The sequence below is a fragment of the Kogia breviceps genome, chromosome 1 (genome assembly GCF_026419965.1).
Source record: "Kogia breviceps isolate mKogBre1 chromosome 1, mKogBre1 haplotype 1, whole genome shotgun sequence".
In the NCBI taxonomy this organism is placed as follows: domain Eukaryota; kingdom Metazoa; phylum Chordata; class Mammalia; order Artiodactyla; family Physeteridae; genus Kogia; species Kogia breviceps.
Genome location: NC_081310.1, coordinates 198,392,332 through 198,415,492, shown reverse-complemented (window position 1 = coordinate 198,415,492; position 23,161 = coordinate 198,392,332). Strand labels below are relative to the sequence as shown.

Here is a 23,161-nt window from a genome sequence, read left to right as displayed (position 1 = left end):
GCCTGGACTGCATGTCAGAGCAAAAAACAGCTATAATGGACATATGAGGGGAAACGGGAAAACTTGACTATGAACTTCTTATAAACTTAAGTAGGATAATAGAATTGTGTGTATAGAAAAGGACGTCCTCGTTTTTTTATAAATTTATTTATTTACTTATATTTTATTTTGGGCCGCGTTGGGTCCTCGTTGCCGCGCACAGGCTTTTCTCTAGTCGTGGCGAGCGGGGGTTACTCTTCGTTGCGGTGCGCGGGCTTCTCATTGCAGTGGCTTCTCTCGTTGCAGAGCACAGGCTCTGGGTGCACAGGCTTCAGTAGTTGTGGCGCACGGGCTTAGCTGCTCTGCGGCACGTGGGATCTTCCCGGGCCAGGGCTCAAACCCATGTCCCCTGCATTGGCAGGCAGATTCTCAACCACTGAGCCACCAGGGAAGTCCCAGATGTCCTTATTTTTAAGTAATGTGTGCTGCTATATTTCGAGGTAAAGTGTCACCACGCCTGCATTTTACATTCAAATGATTCTGAGGCGGGGGGGGGGGGGGGATGAACAAAGAGATAAAGCAGGTATTGTCAAATGCACCAACACAACTTCTGTAGCTGGGGACACGGAATTAGGGCACCTGGAGAAGGCACAGGACAGACAAGATCCAGTGAGGAAGAGGCGATCCAGGCTGTACCAGAGGGTCCAGACCTAGACACTGGTCTGGTGGGAGATGCCCCCTTGGCTGGGATAACTCAGGGGCGGGAAGGTGGACGAGAGCTCTTTAGGACGACGGATGCTCTTGGCTGACCCAGACTCCAGCTCTCACACTAGGGAAGCCCCCCACTAGACAAAAAACACCAAGAGACGCATGTCAGAAAAACAACATGTTAGAAAAAAACAGGCAAGAAAGCAAGGGAAATGTCAAGGAAAGGCGGCCCCGTGCATGTGGTGTAGAAGGACGGGGGCCAACGCAAGCAGATGAAACGGCCACAGGGTTGGGGGAACCTTCCTGAAAGGAGCAGAGGGGACAGGAGCAAGCGAGGGAAGCCCAGAGGTACGTCCCACTCCTGCAGAAGAAGAGGAAACAAAGGAAATTCTACTCGCAATGTAGAACAGTGACCAGTGTGGCAGAGGCAGCCACCAGGCCCACGGGCGGCAGGTTCCAGAAGCTGCGGTTTCTCCCGCTGGACCAGATGCGGCAGCCGTTTGGCATGAGCGGGTGAGGGCTGCCCGCGAGGACGTGTGGGAGCCGCATCGTGGACCCCGGGGGCCAGGACGCAGCCCTCGAGGGGAAGCGGTGACCCTCCGCGAGCACTGCTGGTCGGGGCTGCCAAGACTGTAAACGTCCAGACTTTGCCAGAAGACAACAAGGTCTCAGGTGCCACTTTCCATGGGCGGGTCCACCCACCAGAAAAGAGCAATCGTGCGGCACAGCTGAGACCAGGGCGTTTCCTCGCTGCCCTCATGCCCCCGAGTCTCTGCTATCATCTTTGGCAAAACCAAACTTGGGATTCTGGGAACAAGATTTTGCTTAAAATAAGGACTCCAGGCTGAGAGATGACTCACTTCATAAGCTTCGTGGGTGTGGAGCCAATGCTTTTAAAATCTTTTATGTCCTATTAACTCTCTGCATTCTTCATGGAGGTCACAAACCTCAGTCCCTACCTCACAGGATACACACAAAATCAATTCCAGATGAATTCTAGATCTGAATATAAAAAGGGAAAAAAGGCTTCTAGAAGGTAACATAGGAGGAGATCTTCAAGACTTTGTGCAGACAAACTCACTTTGGGTGTAGCTTAGGAAATCTGCCCATTAAGGAAAAGACTGATTAAATTGGACATAATTTTCATGGAAAACTACTGTTAACCAAAAGACACCATTAACAGAGTCAAAGGCAAGGCACAGAGCGGGAGGAGATATTTAGAACATCTGAAGAAGGACTGGGATCAGGATATCTACGTAACACCTACAAACTGAGAAACAGACAACACAATACAAAATGGGCAAAGCACTTCAAAAGAGAATCTGCCGAAGGCGAGGGCGTGTGGAAGGTCATTGGTCAGCCAGGAGATGCCGGCACATGCCCACCGGGAGGTCACGTGAAAGAAGCAAACAGAGCCACACACATTACACAACCAGCAAGGACACGGGCAGTTCAGACTTTCCGTCTACTCCAGTGGGTGTGTAAGCTGGCACAGCACCGGGGAAGGAATGCACCATAGCTAGACCTGTGCTGCCCGGGGACCCAGCAACTTCAGTCCCAGGCACAGACCAACGCAGATGCACACACACACACGTGCACCAAAGGAATGATCGTATATTATTAAAAAGGCAAGAGAGAGCCAGTACTGGCTAGGGTGTGGAGAAAAGGGAACCCTCGTCCACTGTTGCTGGGAATGTAGAGTGGTGCAGCCGCTACGAAAGCCTCCTCCAAACCTTTTTTGGAGGTTCCTCAAAAAACTTAAAAATAGAGTTACCTCATGATCCAGCAATCCCACTCCTGGGTATTTAACCAAAGAAAACAAAAATACTAACTCGAAAAGAAATCTGCACACACACCCCCCGCCATGTTCATTGCAGCATTATTTATAATAGCCAAGATGTGGAAGCTACCTAAGTGTCCACCTATGGATGAAAAGATAAAGAAAATGCAGTATGTATATATACGAAATATTACTCAGCCATTAAAAAGAAGGTAATGTTGACATCTGTGACGAAGTGGATGGATCAGAGAAAGACAAATACCATATGATTTCACTTATACGTGAAATCTTTAAAAAAAAAAGAATCAGGCTCGTTAAATACAGAAAGCAGACTGGTAGCTGCAAGAAGTGGGGTGGGGGTTGGGCAAAGTGGGTGAAGGGGGCCCAAAGGTACAAAGATCCAGTTATAAAATAAGAACGTCACGAGGATGTGGCGTGCAGCACGGTGACTGCAGTTAATAACACCGTGCTGTGTATTTGAAAGGTGCTAAGAGAGCAGATCGTAAAAGTTCTCGTCACAAGAAAAACAGAATTTTATAACTATGTTCGATGATGGATGTTACCTAGACTTGCTGGGCTGATCATTTCACAATTTTTTAAATATGTTCATAGCAGCATTATTCAAAAGAGCCAAAACCTGGAAATGATTCAAAGACCTGTGAACAGCAGAATGCGTAAACATTGTGGAATATTCGGACAACGGGTTTCTCTACAGCCAAGATCACGGACAAACTACCGCGACATACAGCAACGTGGAGGAATCTCCCAGACATGAGGTTGAGCAAAGGAAGTTAGATTCAAAATGGTATGGATAACATGATCCGTTTAAGTCCAAAAAAACAGGTAAAACTGATGCAGAGTGACAGAATTCAGAAGAGCAGTTACCCTTGGGAGAGGTCAACAACTGGGATTGGGGGGTTGCTGTGTAATGTTCTACAGCCCCACCCGAATTGGGTGGTAGTTACACAGACGTGTTCACTTTGTAAAAATTACACCTTTTACAAAAAAATTAACTCAAATGTTAACTTTTGTAATGTAAAATACTAAACTATCAAACTCCTAGAAGATAACATAGGAAAAAAGCTAGGTGACCTTTGAGATTTGGTGATGACTTTTTAGCTACAACACCAAAAGCACGATTCATAAAAGAAATAATTGATAAGCTGGATGTCATTAAAATTTAAAACCTCTGCTCTGAGAAAGACACCATTAAGAGAATGAAAAAGATAAGCCACAAGCTGGGAGAAAATAGTTGCAAAACACATATATGATAAAGGATTTGTATCCAAAATATACAAAGAACTCTAAAACACAACAAATATGAAAACAAACAATCCAATTTAAAAATGGGCTAAAGATCTGAACAGACATCTCACCAAAGAAGATATACAGATAGTAAGTAAGCAGATGGAAAGACACACTACGTCATCTGTCATTAGGGAATTGTAAATTAAAACAATGAGCTACCACTACACACCTACTTGGATGGCCCAAATCCAGGACACTGACAACATCAAATGTTGGCAAGAATGTGAAGCAGCAGGAACTCCCATTCACTGCTGGTGGGAATGCAAAATGGCGCAGCCACTTTGGAAGACAGTTGGGCAGTTTCTCTCAAAACTTAACATACTTGTACGATACGATCCAGCAATTGGGCTCCTAGGTATTTACCCAAACTAGTTGAAAATGTATGTCCACACAAAATCCCGAACAACAAACTGGAAGCAACCAAGATGCCCTTTGGCAGGTGAATGGATAAATAAACTGAGGTACATCCAGAGTATCATTCAGTGCCAAAACTAAATGTGCTATCAAGCCACGAAATGCCATGGAGGAACCTTAAATGTATATTACTAAGTGAAAGAAGCATACACTATATAATTTCAACTATATGACATCTTGGCAAAGGCAAACCTATGGAGACAGTAAAAAGATCAGTAGCTGGCAGGGTGGAGCACAGGGGATTTTTTAGGGCAGTGAAATTACTCTAGTTGATACTGTAACAGTGGATATATGATGTTACACATTTGTCAAGATCCATATAATGTACAACGTGGGGAGAGTAAACCTTAATGTAAACTCTGAGCTGCAGTTAATAACACTGTACCAATATTGGCTCATCGGGAATGTAAGAAGTTGCTAACGGAGGAGACAGTGGGGGCAGGAGTATATGGGGCTCTGGGCTATCGGCTCAGTTTCTCTGTAAATCTAGAACTGCTCTAACAAATAAGGTCTAACCATCCTTAAAAATTCACAGGGCTTCCCTGGGGGCACAGTGGTTGAGAATCCACCTGCCAATGCAGGGGACACGGGTTCAAGCCCCAGTGTGGGAAGATCCCCCATGCCATGGAGCAGCTAAGCCCATGTGCCACAACTACTGAGACCGTGAGCCACAACTACTGAGCTTGTGTGCCACAACTACTGAGCCCATGCTCTAGAGCCCGTGAACCACAACTACTCAGCCCGCAAGCCACAACTACTGAGCCATGAGCCACAACTACTGAGCTGCAAGCCACATCTACTGAGCCCATGAGCCACAACTCTTGAGCCTGCACTCTAGAGTCTGTGCACAACTACTGAGCCCATGCTCTAGAGCCCATGCACCACATCTACTGAGCCCGCGAGCCACAACTACTGAGCCCACGAGCCACAACTACTGAGCCCATGTGCCACAACTACTGAGCCCACGTGCCACAACTACTGAGCCCACGAGCCACAACTACTGAGCCCACGTGCCACAACTACTGAAGCCCACGCACCTAGAGCCCGTGCTCCACAACAGGAGAAGCCACCGCAATGAGAAGTCTACGCACCACAACAAAGAGTAGCCCCCACTTGCCTCAACTAAAAAGAAAGCCCATGCGCAGCAGCAAAGACCCAGCGCGGCCAAAAATAAATAAATAAATACATTTATTTTTTTAGAAAAATTCATGGAATGGTGCACTTTGTTGTATGCATGTTATAGTTCAACAACGAAAGAAAACGTCTTAAGTGAGGCCCATGAAAGACTCGGTGCTGAGCCAGCTCAGCCTTCTGAGGTCTTGAGGAACCCGGTCCATCCGGAGAGAACCCCCAAGTCTGGGCTGCCAAAGGAAGCCCAGATCTGCTCAGTCAGAGGCACCTTTGGCCAAGACTCAGCTGTGTAAGAAACTGCAAAGCCTTTGTGGACTTTGAATTTTACTTCAGCATGACAAGAAAATTTGATTCTGGAGTTTTAATTTCTTTGGACTTCCACTTGCAGGGAAATTTAATTTTTGGACTAATTTCTCTCTGGGCAATTCGTAATGGAAAGGGGTTTACAGTCAAATCAGGAGCATCTGTAAGCGGCTGGCCTTTTTTATTGAATTATCGTAACACTATCGTTTAACCTCGTTGCAGAACCTCCGACGAGCTCCACTGGATCAAGTGACTGGATAGCATTTAGCACGGGGAACAGAACAGGGAATGAATGGTCAGCAATAGGTGCAGAGGGGCCCTGAAATCCATGCATTCTTCTGCTCCATTTCAGAGCCTTCTGGAGACACAGGCTAAACTATCCACTGCTGGTCCTGGGGGGACTGGCAAAGGAAAGTGGGGGGTTTGGGAACCGTGGTCCCAGGAAGGCTGGGAAGCCTCCCCAGTGGTGACTGGTCCCCTCCCCCAAGGAGGGCCACAGCCCCCCTGGCCATAAACTCAACGGTTACGTGAGCGGAGAGAACAAAACGCAGGAAGGTTGCAGGAACACATCGTCCCCAGCCCCGCCTCCGTGCAGACGGACGGCCCGTGCTGCCCTCTGCCCAGCACACCCTCCTCCCGGGGCAAGAGCAGCTCATCAGCTGGTGGGTTTGGGGGAAGAAGCAGAGCCCAAGCCTCTCACCCCTCCCCCTGTCTCTTCTTTTCAGATTTGTCCACAGGAAGAGAGGAGGCCGGGGTCCACAGGCAAGCGGGGGGTGGCAGCTCTGCCCCAGGTTCAAGGTTGACGGCGGCTGCCCAGCCCGAGCCCTGCCTGCCGCTCACGTGATGGGGGACCGGCAAGCACCGCGGGCTCTCGGGCTATAACCCCGTTCCCACAACGGCTCTGACTCTCCGCACTGATTCTGACCTTGGACAAGGGAACGGGCACCACCTGCTGCACCCGTGCCTTCTCGTGACAACAGTCTGGCTGTGACCCTTTCCACCATTTCTTTGTTCTCTAAGCTTTTATGCTCATTTTCCAATTTCTTTCCTTCTACTTTTATTGGGTTTGTTCTGGGTTTTTTTCACCAAGCTTCTTGAGCTGAACAATTAGATCGGCATGTTAAAAGATACTTTCTTCTTTACCAACAATATAAGCATTTAAAGCTGCAAATTTCCCTGCAATTACCATTTTACTTATTAGCCTTTTTTTAAAGTTAATTTTTATAAATTTATTTATTTATTTACTTTTGGCTGTGTTGGGTCTTCGCTTCTGGGCGCGGGCTTTCTCCAGCTGCGGTGGGCGGGGGCCACTCTTCATGGCGGCGCGCGGGCCTCTCACTGTCGCTGCCCTTCCCGTTGTGGAGCACAGGCTCCGGACGCGCAGGCTCAGTAGTTGTGACACACAGGCCCAGCCGCTCCGCGGCATGTGGGATCTTCCCAGACCAGGCCTCGAACCCGCGTCCCCTGCATTGGCAGGCAGATTCCCAACCACTGCGCCACCAGGGAAGCCCCTTAAGTTAATTTTTATTGGAGTATAGTTGCTTTACAACGTTGAGTTAGTTTCTGCTGTACAGCAAAGTGAATCAGCTATACGTATACATATATCCCCTCTTTTTCGGATTTCCTTCCCATTTAGGTCACCACAGAGCACTGAGCAGAGTTTCCTGCGCAATACAGTAGGATACATTAGTTATCTATTTTATACATAGTATCAATAATGTATACATGTCAATCCCGATCTCCCAATTCAACCCACCCCCCCCTTCGCCCTTGGTATCCATACGTTTGTTCTCTATGTCTGTGTCTCTATTTCTGCTTTGCAAATAAGATCATCTGTACCATTTTTCTAGAGTCCACACATATGTGTTGATATACGATATTTGTTTTTCTCTTTCTGACTTACTTCACCCTGTATGACAGTCTCTAGGTCCATCCACATCTCTACCAATGACCCAATTTCGTTCCTTTTTATGGCTGAGGCCATTTTACTTATTAGTTTTGATATGCAATATTACTTTGTCATTCAGTTTTAAGCAGCCATTTCTACACTGGCTTCTTCATTTACCTAGGTAAAAATCAGAAATACGTTTTAAAATTCAAAAACATCCAGCAGTTTGGAGCCTTCCAGGGGTAGGGCAGTGAATGATTTCTGACCTTGAGGTATTATGGTCAAAGAATGCTATAAAATTAGATTAGATATAGGGTCTTTGGGTATATGGCAATACCTGCTTGGTGGCCTAAGACATATACACACATATATGAATAATCAGTTTTTATAAGTTTCAAAGGATACTTGAAAATAACACATATTCTCTAAATTGGTTGTACGGGTCCTATAAGATCATCTCTTTCAACTGTATTTTATAATATTCTCATAATTTTTTTCTGCTTGATCAATCAATTTACTGACAGAAGTGTGTCAAAACCTCCTATGATTGTAGGTTTGTCAGTTTCTCCTTATAAAGTCCATCAATCTGTCCTTTTTCTTTGGAAGCTGTGGTTGTTAGAAGTTCACAGATTCAGAATTATTTTTTCCTAGTGAATTATTCCCTTAATTATTATTTAATAGGCTTCTTGATCTCCAGCAATGCCTTTGCCTTTTGTCACTTTTGTCTGATGTCAATGTTGTTAAGCTAGAGTCTCATTTAATATTTTAACACGTCTTTTTCCACCTGTGAAGTTCTACTCAAGAGGCAGCAGTGGTTCAGACCCCAGCTATGTCCCTTACGAGCCGTGTGACTGGCCAAAGACAGGACAACTGGCCACCAAAAACAACAGCATATTTGGTATGTTCAGTCCACTGCAGTTTAAATCCATCAGTTGATAATGATATCAGGAAAAAAAAAAAGCCACTGGCCCCACCCTTGAAGGATGCCGGGAACGGTCTCACTATTTTAAAAATTAGCAGACAAAAGAGAAGAAAATCAAGCATGATTCTGCCTTCTCTATATGAATCGCACCTCAAGGCAACCAAAGAGTTGATGAGGCGAAGCTTCGTTTTAAGGAAGCATTCTGGCTGACAAACGAAGAAGTATTCTAGGAGTAAAACTTCACCACTGTGCAGCCTTGAATGAAGTGGTCCATCCATAAGCAGCAGCAGTCCCGATGGTCACTGATGGAGCATAAGAAGCAACCCAGGCCTCGTGCTGCTGCAGAGATGGGGACGCACCGCCAGCAATACGGACTCCTTGCCCCAGACCAAAAGTATGCATCTGCTCACGCATCTAGATCTAACTCCAATTTACAGGCAAAACAGGGGACAGAGGAACACTGCAGATGTCACCACTGGGCCGCAAAACCAAAGTGCAGACACTGGGAGGCTCTAGGGGACCAGCAACGTGGCGACTTCAACAAATAAATTAAAGCGAAAAAACACAGACAGGGGCTTCCCTGGTGGCACCGTGGTTGAGAGTCCGCCAGCCGACGCAGGGGACGCGGGTTCGTGCCCCGGTCCGGGAAGATCCCACGTGCCGCGGAGCAGCTGGGCCCGTGAGCCGTGGCCGCTGAGCCTGCGTGTCCGGAGCCTGTGCTCCGCAAAGGGAGAGGCCACAGCAGTGAGAGGCCCGCGTACCACAAAAAAAAAGAAAAACAACAGAGACAGGATGGTGATGACGGCTACAGGTAGAAAGAGACTGGAGAGTCACACCATCCCAACGTACAGACCTTACTGAGATCCTGATTTGAACAAACGATTAAAAAATTTTATGAAGTTACTGGGGAAATGTTAACATCGGCTAGATATTTGATAATCTTAAGTCATCGTTAATTTTTAGATGGGGTAATGTTATTGAGTTTATGTTTTTTTAAAAAGGACTCTGCTTTTTTAGATCTACGTAGGATGAAGTCATATAACGTCTGGAATTTGCCTCACACAGCCCTGGTCCGGGGAGGGACCCGGGCACGGATGTCACCAATAACCGTCAGAGGGGGTGCGGCAGGAGTGCTGACTTACCGCACTGTCTCTCAAACTGTGAACGTGCTTGAAGTCTTTCACTGTTCAACGTTTGTTTCGTAAGCGATAAAACGCGCAGGCAAAGCTTGGCCCTGGATTTCGCGTTTGCCGGGTGCTCGGCGCTCACCTGCGTCAAAGGAGCCGTCCTTGTGAATCGGGACGAGGAGGTGGGGCGGGGAGGCCGGGCCGCCCTTCCCGGCCCCGTCGGGCTCGACCAGCTGCAGCCGCGGCGTTGTCTCGGGCGGGAAGCGGTAGAACTGGAAGGTGAAATACACAGTCTGTGGCCACGGCGCTGCCTGCTCGTCCGGGGACACCCTGGATCCAACGACAGCTCCGAGTTAATCCAGGGTCCGGGCGGAGAAGCCGGGCTTTCATCACACACTCGCAAGGGGACGGCAGGTGAGAGGCCGCCTCCTTCCTCCACACCGGCAGCCCTGCTGTGACCGCGGGGAGCCCGCCGGGCACCCCCCCCACTTCAGGCATATGGCTGGGGAGCCCAGATCTCGGGGCCACACCAGTACCCAAGGGCAGGGCGACACTCTGTCCTCGCGGTAACTAAGGACCACAGGAGATCGGTCAAAGCAGGCTTTACAGCATTTGGAGATGGTAGTGGGTGGGTCCCAGCCAAAGGAAAATAAAGACAGAGGGCATTCCGCAGTCCCGTTAAGACCTGATCGTACTATTCTGCCAGAGCCACGCAGAAGTTCTTCCCCAACGCAAGCAATGCAAAAGCCAGGAAAAGAGCAACAGACCAAATATTGGAGAGTTTACCTGCTAAAGGCAAGAAACTGCAGCACTATCTCGTTGCTCTGCAAACAGTCTGACTCTTCCTTCCGAGGGTTGAACTTCACGGGATCTGCAGGATCCACGGCCTCGGCTGGCTGCTTACTGGCGTCCAGAATCTCGGGAAAGCCGGCGGACCGCAGCAGCGCTAGGGAGGCTCGTGACGGCTTCCCTCCAGAGCTGGAACGGGAGGCCTCCTGAGCCCGCCTCCAGGAAAGGGCCAGCCGAGAGGCAGGACCCGGAAAGCCAGCTCTCTGGGAAAGCCTACCGTTCAGGGGGTCGAAGGGTCTTGATGACCCAGCGCTTGCCCCGGGCCCTCCCAGACCTGGCCCTCACCTCCTGGCCCGGGCGCCCACGATGACCGGGGCGTGCACAGGTGTGAGAGGCAGCTCCTGCAGCTGCTCAGCAGCGGATGTGCCCGGGACCAAGGCCGTGTGGCTCAGGTCAGCTTCCAGGTGAGAGATCCTGCCCTCCAAGGGGAGCTCCTGCCGAACACAATGGGGCCCCGGGTGAGGCCAACAAGGACCCGAACCCGTAACCAAGGATGCTTGGACTGGGGGCTCATGGGGGAGCTGCCTCTGTCACATTGCAGATGAAAACACAGGAGGCTCAGCTGCACTGGAATTTCAGGTAAGCGATGAATCATTTTAGTGTAAGTATATCCCACGCAATATCCGGGACACGCTTTTACTGGAAAGTATTGTGTATCTGAAAGTCACATTCACCTGGGCCTCCTGTATTTTATGTGAGTCGAAAAGCAGCAAGGAAGGAATCATAATTTTTTGAACAGCTCAGTAGCACAGGAGACATGTGATGCCTGAGAAGGCAAATTAACATCAAAACCACGTCTACAGAACAGAAAGATGAAACCATCTCCAGTAACGCTAGGGAGACTGTGGGACGGAGCCCCCGAGCTTGTGTAAATGCTTCCCTGTCCCCACCTCACCGAATGCTCTAGGCTTTCACCGGCACCCTCCGCCCACCTCCGTCTCAAGGAAGAGCTTGACGGGGTCTGGGACGCTCTCTCTCCAACTGGCTTCCCAAGCTTCCCGTTTCATTTAGAAGGAGCCCCACGTGACCGGAGGCAAGGAACACGGGCCTCAGGCGCCAGTAACAGAAGAGATGAAGGCTCTTCATAATGACACGAGCCCAGATATATTTTAGAATCAGGCATTTCACCATGAGGGTTTTCAAGGAAGTAATTAAGTAGAACCATTTTTCCTCAACAGACTTCCAAGGCAAGACTGAAGTTTGCAGATGAACCAGCAAACTCTACCTGAGTCCCCCAAGTTCAGTAGAAGGAAACAGGCCGATTTTAGCCCATTAGCTCCACTGGGATCGGGGACGGTGGGCTTCACAAACTCTCCTCCAGCCGCAGGGCGAGTGTCCTGGAAGGGGGGCTGGCAACTTGGATTGACCTCTATTTACATCTCCAGCAAAACTTTCCTTTTCCTCTCATGTTCAGAGATCTAAGGGCGCTTTTACTTTGTCTTCCCAGGTAGAGCAAAGCCCAAATCAAGCCCTGTGGCAGAAGAAGCTCCCAGACCAAATACCCTTGGTCACCAAGACGGATGGCGGCAAATGTCTAAAGCTGGAAGGGGGTGATGTCCAGCCCGCACCACAGAGAACCCAGGAAGGTCTCTGGGTTCTCACCAAGGACCAGGGCAGCTCACAAAGTCAGAGACTTCCACAGAAGTCAGGAGTTTGGAGCCATTCCCTGGAAGGAGGCAGGCGGGAGGAGGGGCAGGCTACTTACCCCCGGGGCCAGGGAGAGCTTGGAGCTCCCCGGTGGCTTTGAGGAGGCTTCGGAGGCTTCGGCCGAGCGGCGCCGAGCTGGGGACTGTGGGGAAGCCGCCAGCTGGGAAAGCGACAGCTGAAGGGAAGAGAGCTTGGGTAAGATGACAAAATGCACCCCAGTAACTTCACAAAGCCCCTCCCAGCCCCCGCTGGCACAGACCCCTGGGAAGGAAGGGAGGACTCTGACGCGGCCGCAGGGAGCAGTGAGGTCTGGAATCTCCTGGAACCCGGCATCACGTCTAATTGCCTCTTTTCTAACTACCGAGAGGAGCAATTCTGTGGTTTCTCCCACATCGTAATATTTGAATAAAAATATTATTAACAAGGAAAAGCAAGCGGAGAAGGGGAAATGGCCAGGGCAGCCAGGTGGGTTCTCTGACACTCGGGATGCAGGGCCGGCTGGTCTCTGAACCTCTCTGGGTTTCACCTCCACCCCTGGACTGAATGAACTTCTCCAAGACCCCTTCTGATTCTAACCACCTGTGTTCCTACGACATGAACTCGCCCCTTAAGGCAGTGACCATGATGGCAGCTGACGTGGGCCCCGGAAGCCCCACTCCAGCACTTCACTGCCGCGTGACGTGGGCAAGTTGCCTAACTAACCTGGTCTTGCCTCAGTCTCCTGACCTGTAAAATGGGGGTGCTAACAGTGCCTAGATCACAGGCCTACTGTGAGAAAGGGCTTGGCAAGGTACCCGGCACAGGGTCAGGTAAATGTGAGGAACATGAGGAAAACGAACATCGCTCTAAAAGGCCGGTGTGAAGAGGCGGACGGCCCTTGCTCTACTGAAGACCTGGCTCTCAGACCCTGGTCTCTGTTTACGACGGACACGTTAACAGATGAGACGTCTGTCATCAACAGTGACAGCTGGCCCGGGGGGGGGGGGGGAAGGGCGGGGGCGGGGGAGGGGGTGGTGCTGGTACAGAGAAGGACCCAACCCATGAAGAGGTGTTGAAAAAAATGGGCGAGGGGCACTGGGGGATCCGGGCAGCATCCTAGGGGCAGAGAAGAATTTAGGGTCTGTTCAGCTCCCCTGGGAGCCCACAAGCCGCCGTGAGCGCCTCCTGCCCCTGGGGCTGGAGGTGCCGCCCTGCGGCCCCTCAGCGCTTAGGGGCACCATATGCCAACCGCTGGAGGGGGCCCAGGAGGCTGGCCCCAAATACATGTCTTCAGGCAAACGCCACATTCACTTCTGGTCCAGTTTCCCAGCTGCACGGCCCACATTAAAGCCACATCCTGGGGACAGCCCTGGACACCGAATCATTCAACTTTTCCAGAGAGTCAACGTCCGGGGTGATGTTGGCAGACAAGGTCATCGGGAGGACAAGCCAACTCTGACCTCATTCAAAAACCACGCTGGCCAGAGGCAGCCCCGAGCCACGGGCCGACCCACAACGGGCTCGGGTTCCCTGAGCGGCGGCCGCAGCTCCGAGCACCGGAGGAGAAGTCTGCTCTCCGACGGGCCCGCCAACGTGCTGGCCGCTGTGGGCGCCGCCCTGTCCCCTCCAGCACCAGCTGCTCGGCGCGCCTGCCGGGCTGCCGCCTGGGGAAGCCACGGCCTCACCGGCGCCCTCTCCTAGCACAGGGTCAGCAGAGGAGGCGGCGAAGAGCACTCCTCCGTGTCTCAGAAGGGGAGGAAAGGCCGTTCCGTCCTGAAGGATTCCCAGCCGTCAGACATAACTGCGGGAGAACACATCAGCCTGAGCGCAGACACAGGCCTTTGATGGCACCTGGAGGACCACTAACAACAGGCAGAAGCCACAGCCCCGACAGCCGGCGCTGAGAGCAGTGCACTAGGGACCCGCCACGGAGACAGGCAGGAGGGCGTCTGAGGACACCTGCGCCCCGACACCCAGGGGCCCCTCCCCTCTGGCTCGCTGGGACCTTCCCAGCCCACACAAGTAAACAGGACGTCAACTGTTCTTAAAGATGCAAAGGGGACCCTCCCACACCCAGAACCTTTAAATGCTTGACCGTGGAATTCCGAAACAGGCCTCTCGGGCCTGGACTTACCCCTGGTCCCACTGGCGAGTCCTGGGGGGTGGGGAGCCCCCGGGGCGGTGGTGCTGGCTGGCCTGGGAGGAAGCACAGGGGCCGGGGAGACGCCGTCAGCCCGGGTGGGGCAAGGGCACCGGAGCCCGGCTCAGGCAGGCCTGGCGCGAGTCTCCCCTCGGCGGTGAACGGTGCTCGGTGCTGGGCAGCGGCCGCTGGGCAGCCCCGGTGCTTGGCGAGCAGACCCAGGGCGCTGGTCCCCAGTCACCGCCTGCAGGATGGCGCCCGAGCTCGCTGCCCACTTCCACGGCCTCCTTCTCCCTGCTCACGAGGCTCACCGCGTGTGCGCTCAGGGAGACGCGAGGCTGCCAGACGCCCGAGGCTCTCGTGCGCTCACCCTCCCCTGCCTTCGTGGGGCCGGGCTCTGATGTCTGCCTGGGCTGGTGCTTCCCTGGCTGGGGCCCACTTGCTGTTCTGTTACATAAGAAACTTCCAAACAGACGCACGCACGGCTGGGCGCTCCGGCTCTCCCATCACTCACAGCCCGTCGCCTGAGGCCCACTCACTCTAGGGGTGCGAGCGTGGGCCTGTTCGTACCGGGAATGGTCGAGGTCGGTCCCCCACGGGGGTCCCTGGAGCGAGGGGCCGAGGGCGCCCCTCCCCTGGGTGATGCGAGGCTGGTTCCTGCAGTGCCGGAGGTGCCCCACTGCGGAGGGAGCGACCGCTCCCGCGGCGCCGTCCCCACCCGCCGAGCACGGCCACCGCGCGGTGGCCTGGGGCAGGACCGGGCTGGGGTTTGCCTGCGCTGCCTCCACCCCCACCCCAGGCCCTGCACTCCTGTCTAGCAGTCCAGGCATCACTCTAGTCCCTGAAACCCCCAGACTCTCAGCTCTGTGCTCCGGCGTCTGGGGCCACCCGTCACCTCCCCCTCAGCCCATACACGCACACTGCTTCTGCCGTCAGCCGCCAACATCGCCGCCTCGAGTCCACGGTGGGGCTGCCCGCTGCCCGGGGCGCATCCTGACAGGGCCCCCTCCGCTCCCCTGAAGGCCCAGGTGGGACCAGGCACCTGTCCGAGGTGACACGTCTGGTCTCCCTGAGGACCGCGCCTTCCTCATGCACCTCGGTCCCCTTCACGGTGACCCGACTCTGGCCGCTGCACGTGGATGCCACCGCCGGCTGGACTTCAGGACGCCCTGGGCCCTGAGAAATCGTGCCCCCCGCAGGTAACTAGCCCTGCTCCTGTCACCCGCATGTGGCCCTGACTGCCCGCACTTGGCCCTCCCTCCCTCCCCGGTGGTCTCTGCTGCCCAAGTCCCCGCACAGCCACGTGGGTCTGAGCCCCGGACCGGGCGGTGCCCCTGAGCAGCTCACCTGACCCCGTGGTCCCCAAGCCCCAGGGCACACGGCACGGGGCAGGAGCGGGTGGCACCGAGCACCTACCGACCGGCCAGCGCACACGAGGGCCGTGACTCCGGGTGCTGTGCAGTCTGAAGGGAGGGCGCCCGACTCCCGCGGCAGCGCTGAATCCCACCGCAGCGCAGCTTCCGCCACCAGGCAGGAACCGCACGTGGGAAGCACCCCCCTAGCCGGCCCTGCTGTGCCCTGGGGCCGACATGCCACCAAAGGCCCTTCCAGCCACCTCGGAATCCACCTGGAGCAGGCACTGCAGGCTCACCCCAGGAGGACAGATCCAGCTGATGAGGAACAGGGGGCGAGGAACGCGGGGGGGGGGGGGGCGGCGTGGAGGGAGGCCCCCAACTCTGCTGGTCCCACCTGAGCTGAGCTACAGGCTCTCCAGCCCCTCGCCAGCCCAGCTCCTTTCTCAAAGCCAAGTTAACGTGACTCCCAAGAACTCGGCGCCCTCTAGTCCAGGGAGCCTCCGGTTCCTGAAACGAGCTCCCCGTGGAGGGAGTTGGCGAATCATCGGGCAAAGCTTCGCTTCCCGGGAAGGATGTCATCTCGCGAGAAGCAAAACCCAGGCCGGGATTCTGCCGGGGCCCCACTGTCCCTGAAGCCACGTGCCTCTCCCCAGACAGCTCAGGGCTCTGTGCAGCCACTCACCACCACCACCACCCCGCCACCCGGAACAGTCTAGAAGATGAAACAGAAGAGCAGCACGCCGGGTTCTCCTCTGTTCCACCCTGAAAGGAGACTGAAAACTACGCGGGTTGATTTCGGCAGCACGGAAAAACCTGCAGGAAATGGCTCCATTTTCCTCTGCTCGGAGAAGCCTGGCGCTCAGGAGCCGGGCCGCGCGCGTCCTCTAGTTGAGGAAGACCTGAACCCGGCGGAAGGTCAAAGCCTCCAAGCCCGTTAAGCCTCTCACGCGCTCTTGATTTCCTCAGTTTGTGTAAGCCGGGTACCGCGTGGTGTTTTTGGGGTGATTCTTTGCACCCTGACTTTACACAATCTTAGCGTCCTAGACAACCCACCGCACGGAAGAGGCTCTGCAGCAGATGAAAGCAGTGCCTGCTGGGGGTCCCAGGGCCCAAACCCACACACCCCAGCGAGGCACGGGCTGTGAGAAAACACGCCGAAACCACAGAATAACTTGGTTTCAAACCTTTCTGTTCCGATGTTCCACGCGGCAGTCGCTGATTAAGTTGCTTCGCAAACCACACAATCTAACGGTCTTGCCCGGACCACACAGCGTCCTCCAGAGGCGTCCACTGCCGTTCCTCCAAGCCTCCCAAAAGCCACGATGGCGGTGTGGAGGTCTGACCGGGAAGCCCGCCTTCCGCCACTGAGCACGACCAGGCTGCGAGCTGCCGGGGCCGACGAGACCAAACCGCGGGGCCCTCACGTGCGTGCAAAGGCCGCGTGCGCGGTGACATGTGCAGCGCGCACAAGGACGTGGGCACGAGAACCTCTGCCGCAGCGCCGCTGAAAACAGCAAGCCATGAGAAGGTCCCACGTGTTCCCGAAAATGGAAGCCCTGAATTAAAGCTGGTCCATCTGGGTGTGGAGCCCGGAAGCAATTAAAAAGGGGGAGGTCGACGGGGCGGGTCCTGACGTGCGTGGGACGTTGCCAAGACAAGTTACAGTGCAGAAAGCAAGGTACCAAGCAACCCGCGTAAGGGAATCCCACCTCTGTTAAAGGAAAAGAAAGAAAACGACACGTGGGTGAAGGTCTGTAGGTGAATTCATTGAAATACGTGGAATGGTAGGAACATTGAGGCGCTAGAACCTCACCCTTTAGACGTGTGAGTAAGCGCGTTCTCCTGTACTACCTGTGGAATTTAAAATAACTTAGGGCTTCCCTGGTGGCGCAGTGGTTGCGAGTCTGCCTGCCGATGCAGGGAACGCGGGTTCACGCCCCGGTCCGGGAGCCGCGGGGCGGCTGGGCCCGTGGGCCGTGGCAGCTGGGCCTGCGCGTCCGGAGCCTGTGCTCCGCGACGGGAGAGGCCACAGCAGTGAGAGGCCCGCCTACCGCAAAAAAAAATAAAAAATAAAAAAATAAAATAAAATAACTTAAATTCTAGTTTACTGATCATCATCAGGTATGCCTTTGTGTCCCCGTTGGAGCCTGAAGACGCTCCTGGCTGAACCGATGGCGCCAGGCGGCCCGTCGCAGAGGATGAAGTCCCGCGGCAGGGGATGCTGGTCATTCCCCAGATGGGGCCCTCCTGTCACCCCACCGGGAATAACATCCACGTCTGGCCGTGGCGCCGCGGGGCTCTGGCTTCAGGTAAATCACCTGGTCGTTAAAAGAAGAACGCAGAGACTAAGACGACAGCTTTGCCAGGCGCTCTGTGCGGCTCACGGACACCTCAGCCTCGGAAGGGACTGAGTCAGTGGTTGCCATGCCACCCGAGCCAACCGCGACGCACACAGACGCAGACAGGGCCACACCGAGTGCTTGAGACAGACAAGTTTGCATCTGCAGCCGCTGCGCCCCCGTCTGAAGATGAATTTCCCCGACACCCTATTGCTCCCCGATCAGCCTCCACTTGCTGAAAAGCGCTGTCGACAGAAGCTCAAGTGTCCAGTCCTCTCTTCAGTTCAGCTTCTAGAAGCCCGAATGCCCTACCTACACTTGACTAAAAGGCCAGGAGGGGGCTTGCGATCTGCCCCAAACCTGGGCTGTCTGCGTCCCGCCAGGTGACACACCTGCATCCCACGCTTCTCTGCATTCAGCCTGGGGGGGAGTGGGTAGGTGTGCAGACCACTAGGACCTGAAGCCCACTCCACGCTCCAGGGCAAGAGGGGCTACTTCTCAGGTCAGCACTGCTCAGACAGCACTTCTGACGAGTCGAGTGGGCGAGCATCACAGAAAGACAGAAAGTAAGTACACAGGCACGAGAGAGCTCAGGCAGCAGGCTTGGTGACATCCTCTAGGCTGGAGAGAGCAGAGGTCTCTCCACTGTCCTCCCTGGGAAGGCTGGTGGGGTCCCCCCGCATGAACACCAACCAGGAGCCGGCCCTGCATGAAAGGCAGCATTCAGGCCCTTTACCCCGCAATGCAAGCTGCCCTCCAGAGAACGCTTTTGCTTGAGCGTAGCCACGCATTCTGTGGGGGACGGAGGAAAAGAGAATCAGCCGGCAGGGACTGATGAGCGGGATTTGTGGAGGAAAAGTCTGCCCTGCAGACAGACCGGCCTGTGCTTAACTGAAGGGAGAGGAGGCTGTTGCTTAGCAACCGTGGCAGCTCAGGACCAGGCAGGGAGGGGCCAGGCCTCGGACCAGGAGGCGGGGCTGTGGGGATGTTCCAGGATGGGGCCGAACAGCTTGCCCCAAGGGCAGGGGGAAGGAAGGGGTCATCACAGCCAAAGACACAATTTCTGTGATTTAAATAACGATTGTGAAAAACAGCTTTCCCCGTCAGACCTTGAAAATAAAGGATTACTCAGCATTCAGTGGTACTCCAGATACTAAGAATTCACAAGGCCGACCCATTTGAAAGGCCCTTATTCCTAATTATTTGGGCTTAAAAAGTCATTCTCTTGAAGACTTTGATCACAGGAATGGAGGAAGTGAGCAAAATCTAGGAAGAGGTAACGGGATGCTTGTCGATGGAGTGGATTTGGGTCTCTGTGCTGAAGGAATCCAGAGGTGCCCGGTCTCGGCGAATCAGGCCCAAGAGAAGTGGGAAGTGTGAGACGTGCCCAGAGCCCTAGGCTGGGGTCACCTTCAAAGACCAGGCTCAGAAGTGTGATCTCCCTCCTGGAAACCTTGGCTCTGAACCGCTCACTCAGGCTCTCCCGCAGATGCTGTGCAGGTGTGTTCGGTTCCCGGCCGCTAACTTCCATCCCCTGCTCCATCGACATCTTTCACTCTCTCCACTGCTGCACGATGTCCTGGATGACACGACTCGGGGCAGGCGAGCTGCCTGTCAGTGAGAACGCTCTCGAGAATGTCGCCCGCACACGAGGTCACAACCACGGCAAGCGTCTAACTCACCGTGCTCTGGGAAACACCAGGCTTACGTATTTTCAATGGCCCCTTCTACCCGGCTGCCTTTACATCGATGAAGCAGACACACCAAAATTCTGACGCCACCAGACCATTCAAAAGCAAAATATGGGTCAGGGAAATGCCGGGTTCCAAAAGCTGGAGACGGAGGGCCCTCTAGCGGCCCCGCACACACCCCCTTGCGGAGGGTGATGGATGGACCTTTGCTCCCTGGTAATTTTGCAGAAAAAATAAAAAGGATAATTCGTAACAGAAAGCCAGAGCACCTCACTTAAAGTGACAGCTGCATATCATTAAGATTTCCAAAGGAACCGTTTAAGCAGGTAAAATATTGAAGCAGGAAAATTTCCATCATAAGTTAAACATCAGCCGATATTTAAGTCTCTTATATTAGGTCTTGGGAGGTAACGTTTTCAAAGGCTTGGAACCTGGGGTGAAGGCGATCACGTTAATGTGACATGAATGCGGTGATAAATCCAAATTAAACAAACCAAATGGAACCAGGTTCCATCCATGCAGATCTGCGGGTCCCCAGACGGGAGCTGAAAGCCAGATGATGCTGCTCCCGCACGTCTGTGCCAGAGCTGCATCCGTGCGCCCTCCAGCAGCTCTCCGCCGAGGACGCAGCAATCACCCTGCTGGTAGAGAACTCAGAGGGTGTGCACCCAGCCGCTCTGAACCTTAGGAAGTCACGCTGGGGCTCGGTGAGCCCCACACACGGGACAGTAACACCCTCCGCCCGGCACCTCGAGCCCAAGGCAGGACGCCTTGTGGGGGGGGGGGTCCCCCACCCCCTGAACCTCCACAGTGCTCCCTGGAGCCCACACGGTGCCCTGCTCCGTGCCCAGCAGACCCTCTGGGGGTGGAGATGGTGGGCTTCCGGAAGACAGGCCGGGTCCCACTAGCAGGAATACCAATCTCTACTCATTCGAAGATCGAGAAATGCAGGAAAAGCTGGTCAAAGCTGGGCTGCAACTACACAGTAGAAACAGCTGAGTGCAGGGAAAGACCTGGGACAGGAGATCAGGCCCTCAATCCATCAGGTGACCACCGGAATCCACCCTCTGTCCCGAGAGCAGCACTGACGGTTTCCCTTTGGGGAATCACCCTCCCAGCCCTCACCCCTGTGGTCGGGGGGGCCGGCCCAACCCTACACAAGAGAGGGTGTGGGACCCAGGACGCACGCCCTGCCTCGCCCCCATCGCAGCCATGCGGGGTACAGCAGGTGAGCCGGCAGAGGGAGGGGCTCCATCTCAGGACTCTGACTGGACAACTGAGCAAAAGACGTTCTTCCTGCTGGGATGCCTAAGTCCGAGGATAAGCAAGCGGCTCCCGGAGCCACCACGTAGGGAAACCCTGCCTGGAAGGAGGCCACCACAGACAGCTGGAGGGTGAGCAGACAGACAGACAGACACACCAGGTCTTCACCACATCACTCAAGGGCCAGGACGCAACCAGGCCTCGCGTCAGGGCCCTTCCATCACGTGAGCCAATCAATTCCCTGTCCATTTCAGCTATTTTGAGTTGAGTTTCTATCATGGAAGAGTCCTGAGTGACCCACTGCTCTACCCACACGTGCTGAATGCTCTGGGCAACAGGACGATGAATCAGCAGAGTCCCCACTGGTGAGACGCTCCTATGATCGTCTCTAATGCCGAACGAATATCCACACCAGGTATCAGCACCTCTTCACCTTCTGGGGCCTCGCCGGGACGCTGTGCAGGCCCTGAGACTGGGCGGGTCCACACGCCGTAGAGCCCCCGAGCTGGGAGGAGGGATGCGGGTCATTTCTGGGCCTTTCTTTGTGCTGTGGGGGGCGGCCGGAGATACTCAGGTGACAGCTGCCATGTGTGACCACAATGAGCAGAGCCGCCACCGGCCCACATGGACGTGGCCTGAGAGCAGGAAACAAAGCTTTCTGTTTTAAACCAGTGAGATTCTGGGACTACCTGTTACCAGGACAAACCTGGCTGATACACCCCAAGAGCAGTAGGAGAAACAGACAACAGACGATATAAAATAAAGAGCAGACCGTCCTACAGAGGGAGGCAAGTCAGAAAGGGAAAGACAAATACAGTATGCTAACGCATACAGATGGAAACTAAGGGAAAAAAAAAAAAAAGGTCATGAAGAGCCTAGGGGTAAGACAGGAATAAAGACACAGACCTGCTAGAGAATGGACTTGAGGTCACGGGGAGGGGGAAGGGGAAGCTGGCACAAAGTGAGAGAGTGGCACGGACATATATACACTCCCAGATGTAAATTAGACAGCTAGTGGGAAGCAGCCGCACGGCACAGGGAGATCAGCTCGGTGCTTTGTGACCACCTAGAGGGGTGGGATAGGGAGGGAGGGAGGGAGGGAGGGAGACGCAAGAGGGGGGTGATGTGGGGCTATATGTATAACTGATTCACTTTGTTATACAGCAGAACCTAACACACCATTGTAAAGCAATTTTACTCCAATGAAGATGTTTTTTAAAAAATCACTTGTTAAATTTAAAAAATAAAACTTCTTTTTCCAAATAAAAAATAAAATAAAGAGCAGCACCTACGAAGGCCAGGAGATGCGGAAAGGAGGCTCTGCAGGGAAGAGACATCTGAGCCGGGCTTTAAGGATGAGGGCAAGGGCCCACATGAAAGGGCAAGAAGAGTTTAATGCATTTTTTAAGGTGGGGATACTTTAAAACACTTCTATATTCTAGGTAAAAGCAAACAGAAATTGAACCCAACAATTGAGGAAATAAGAACACAAAACGTATGAGAGTCCAGGCTGCACCTAGAAGAAAACTGCAGAACCTTAAGTGATATTATTCCTAAACAGATAAATGGAAAAAATGCTAAGTGTTCAACTTTTTTTAAACTTTTTAAAAATTAAGAGGATGGACTTGATAAAAGCATATAAAATTAAATTTTCATTAAGTTAATTAAAATTAAAGATACAATTAGAAACAAAAACAAAGAACGGGAGAACCAGTAAGTAAAACCAATAGCGAGTTCTTTGAAGAGAATGATGAAGTGAAGAAACCCTGGATAAGCCTGACCAAGAAAGGGAGAGATTCACCAAAATATTAGGAATGAGAAAGGGAACCTAACCACAGATACTTTCGAAAAGAAACAACAGGCCCAGAACGGAGTCACTTGTCACTTGTACTAAGCCAGCGTCACCGGACCATGGCTTAGTACCTATAACCTAACTGCAGTTTCAACATTCCCCAGGAAAGTGGTCTTAACTGGCCAGTCTGGAATTTCCTGGTTGGCACCAATGAGGTAACAGCCCCGTGGACCCCCTCCATCCCCCAGAGGAAGGTGAGGCAGCCCGCTCTTTCCTCACCCCGCCCCCTTCTGCCTATAAACGTCTTCCTTTTTGTTCAGATCCTCTAGATGGGACGCTACCTGATTCATGAATCGTTCAATAAAGCCCGTTAGAGCTTTAAAATTTACTTGGTTGAATTTTTGCTATTTAATGATGCAAATGTGAAGCTTTAAATTAGGTACAATTTTATCCCAACATCTTTGTAAACTAAATGAAATTGACCATTTTTCTAGAGAAGATGTGTCCCAAAAGGTAACACAAGATGAGATGGAAAACCTAAATAGA

At 53.1% G+C, this 23,161-nt stretch overlaps 1 protein-coding gene across 2 annotated transcripts in view; it reads right to left on the bottom strand.

Moving 5' to 3' along the window:
• Positions 1-23,161, bottom strand: part of NPHP4 (nephrocystin 4) — a 142,669-nt gene that overhangs the window by 30,797 nt on the left and 88,711 nt on the right. For both annotated transcript variants that reach the window (XM_067018657.1, XM_059039299.2), the window contains exons 12-16: positions 14,170-14,231; positions 12,115-12,231; positions 10,695-10,843; positions 10,347-10,538; positions 9,703-9,890 (exon numbers count right to left, since the gene is read on the bottom strand). In XM_067018657.1, coding sequence (XP_066874758.1) covers positions 9,703-9,890; positions 10,347-10,538; positions 10,695-10,843; positions 12,115-12,231; positions 14,170-14,231 — 708 coding nt within the window. The remainder of the gene's footprint in view (positions 1-9,702; positions 9,891-10,346; positions 10,539-10,694; positions 10,844-12,114; positions 12,232-14,169; positions 14,232-23,161) is intronic.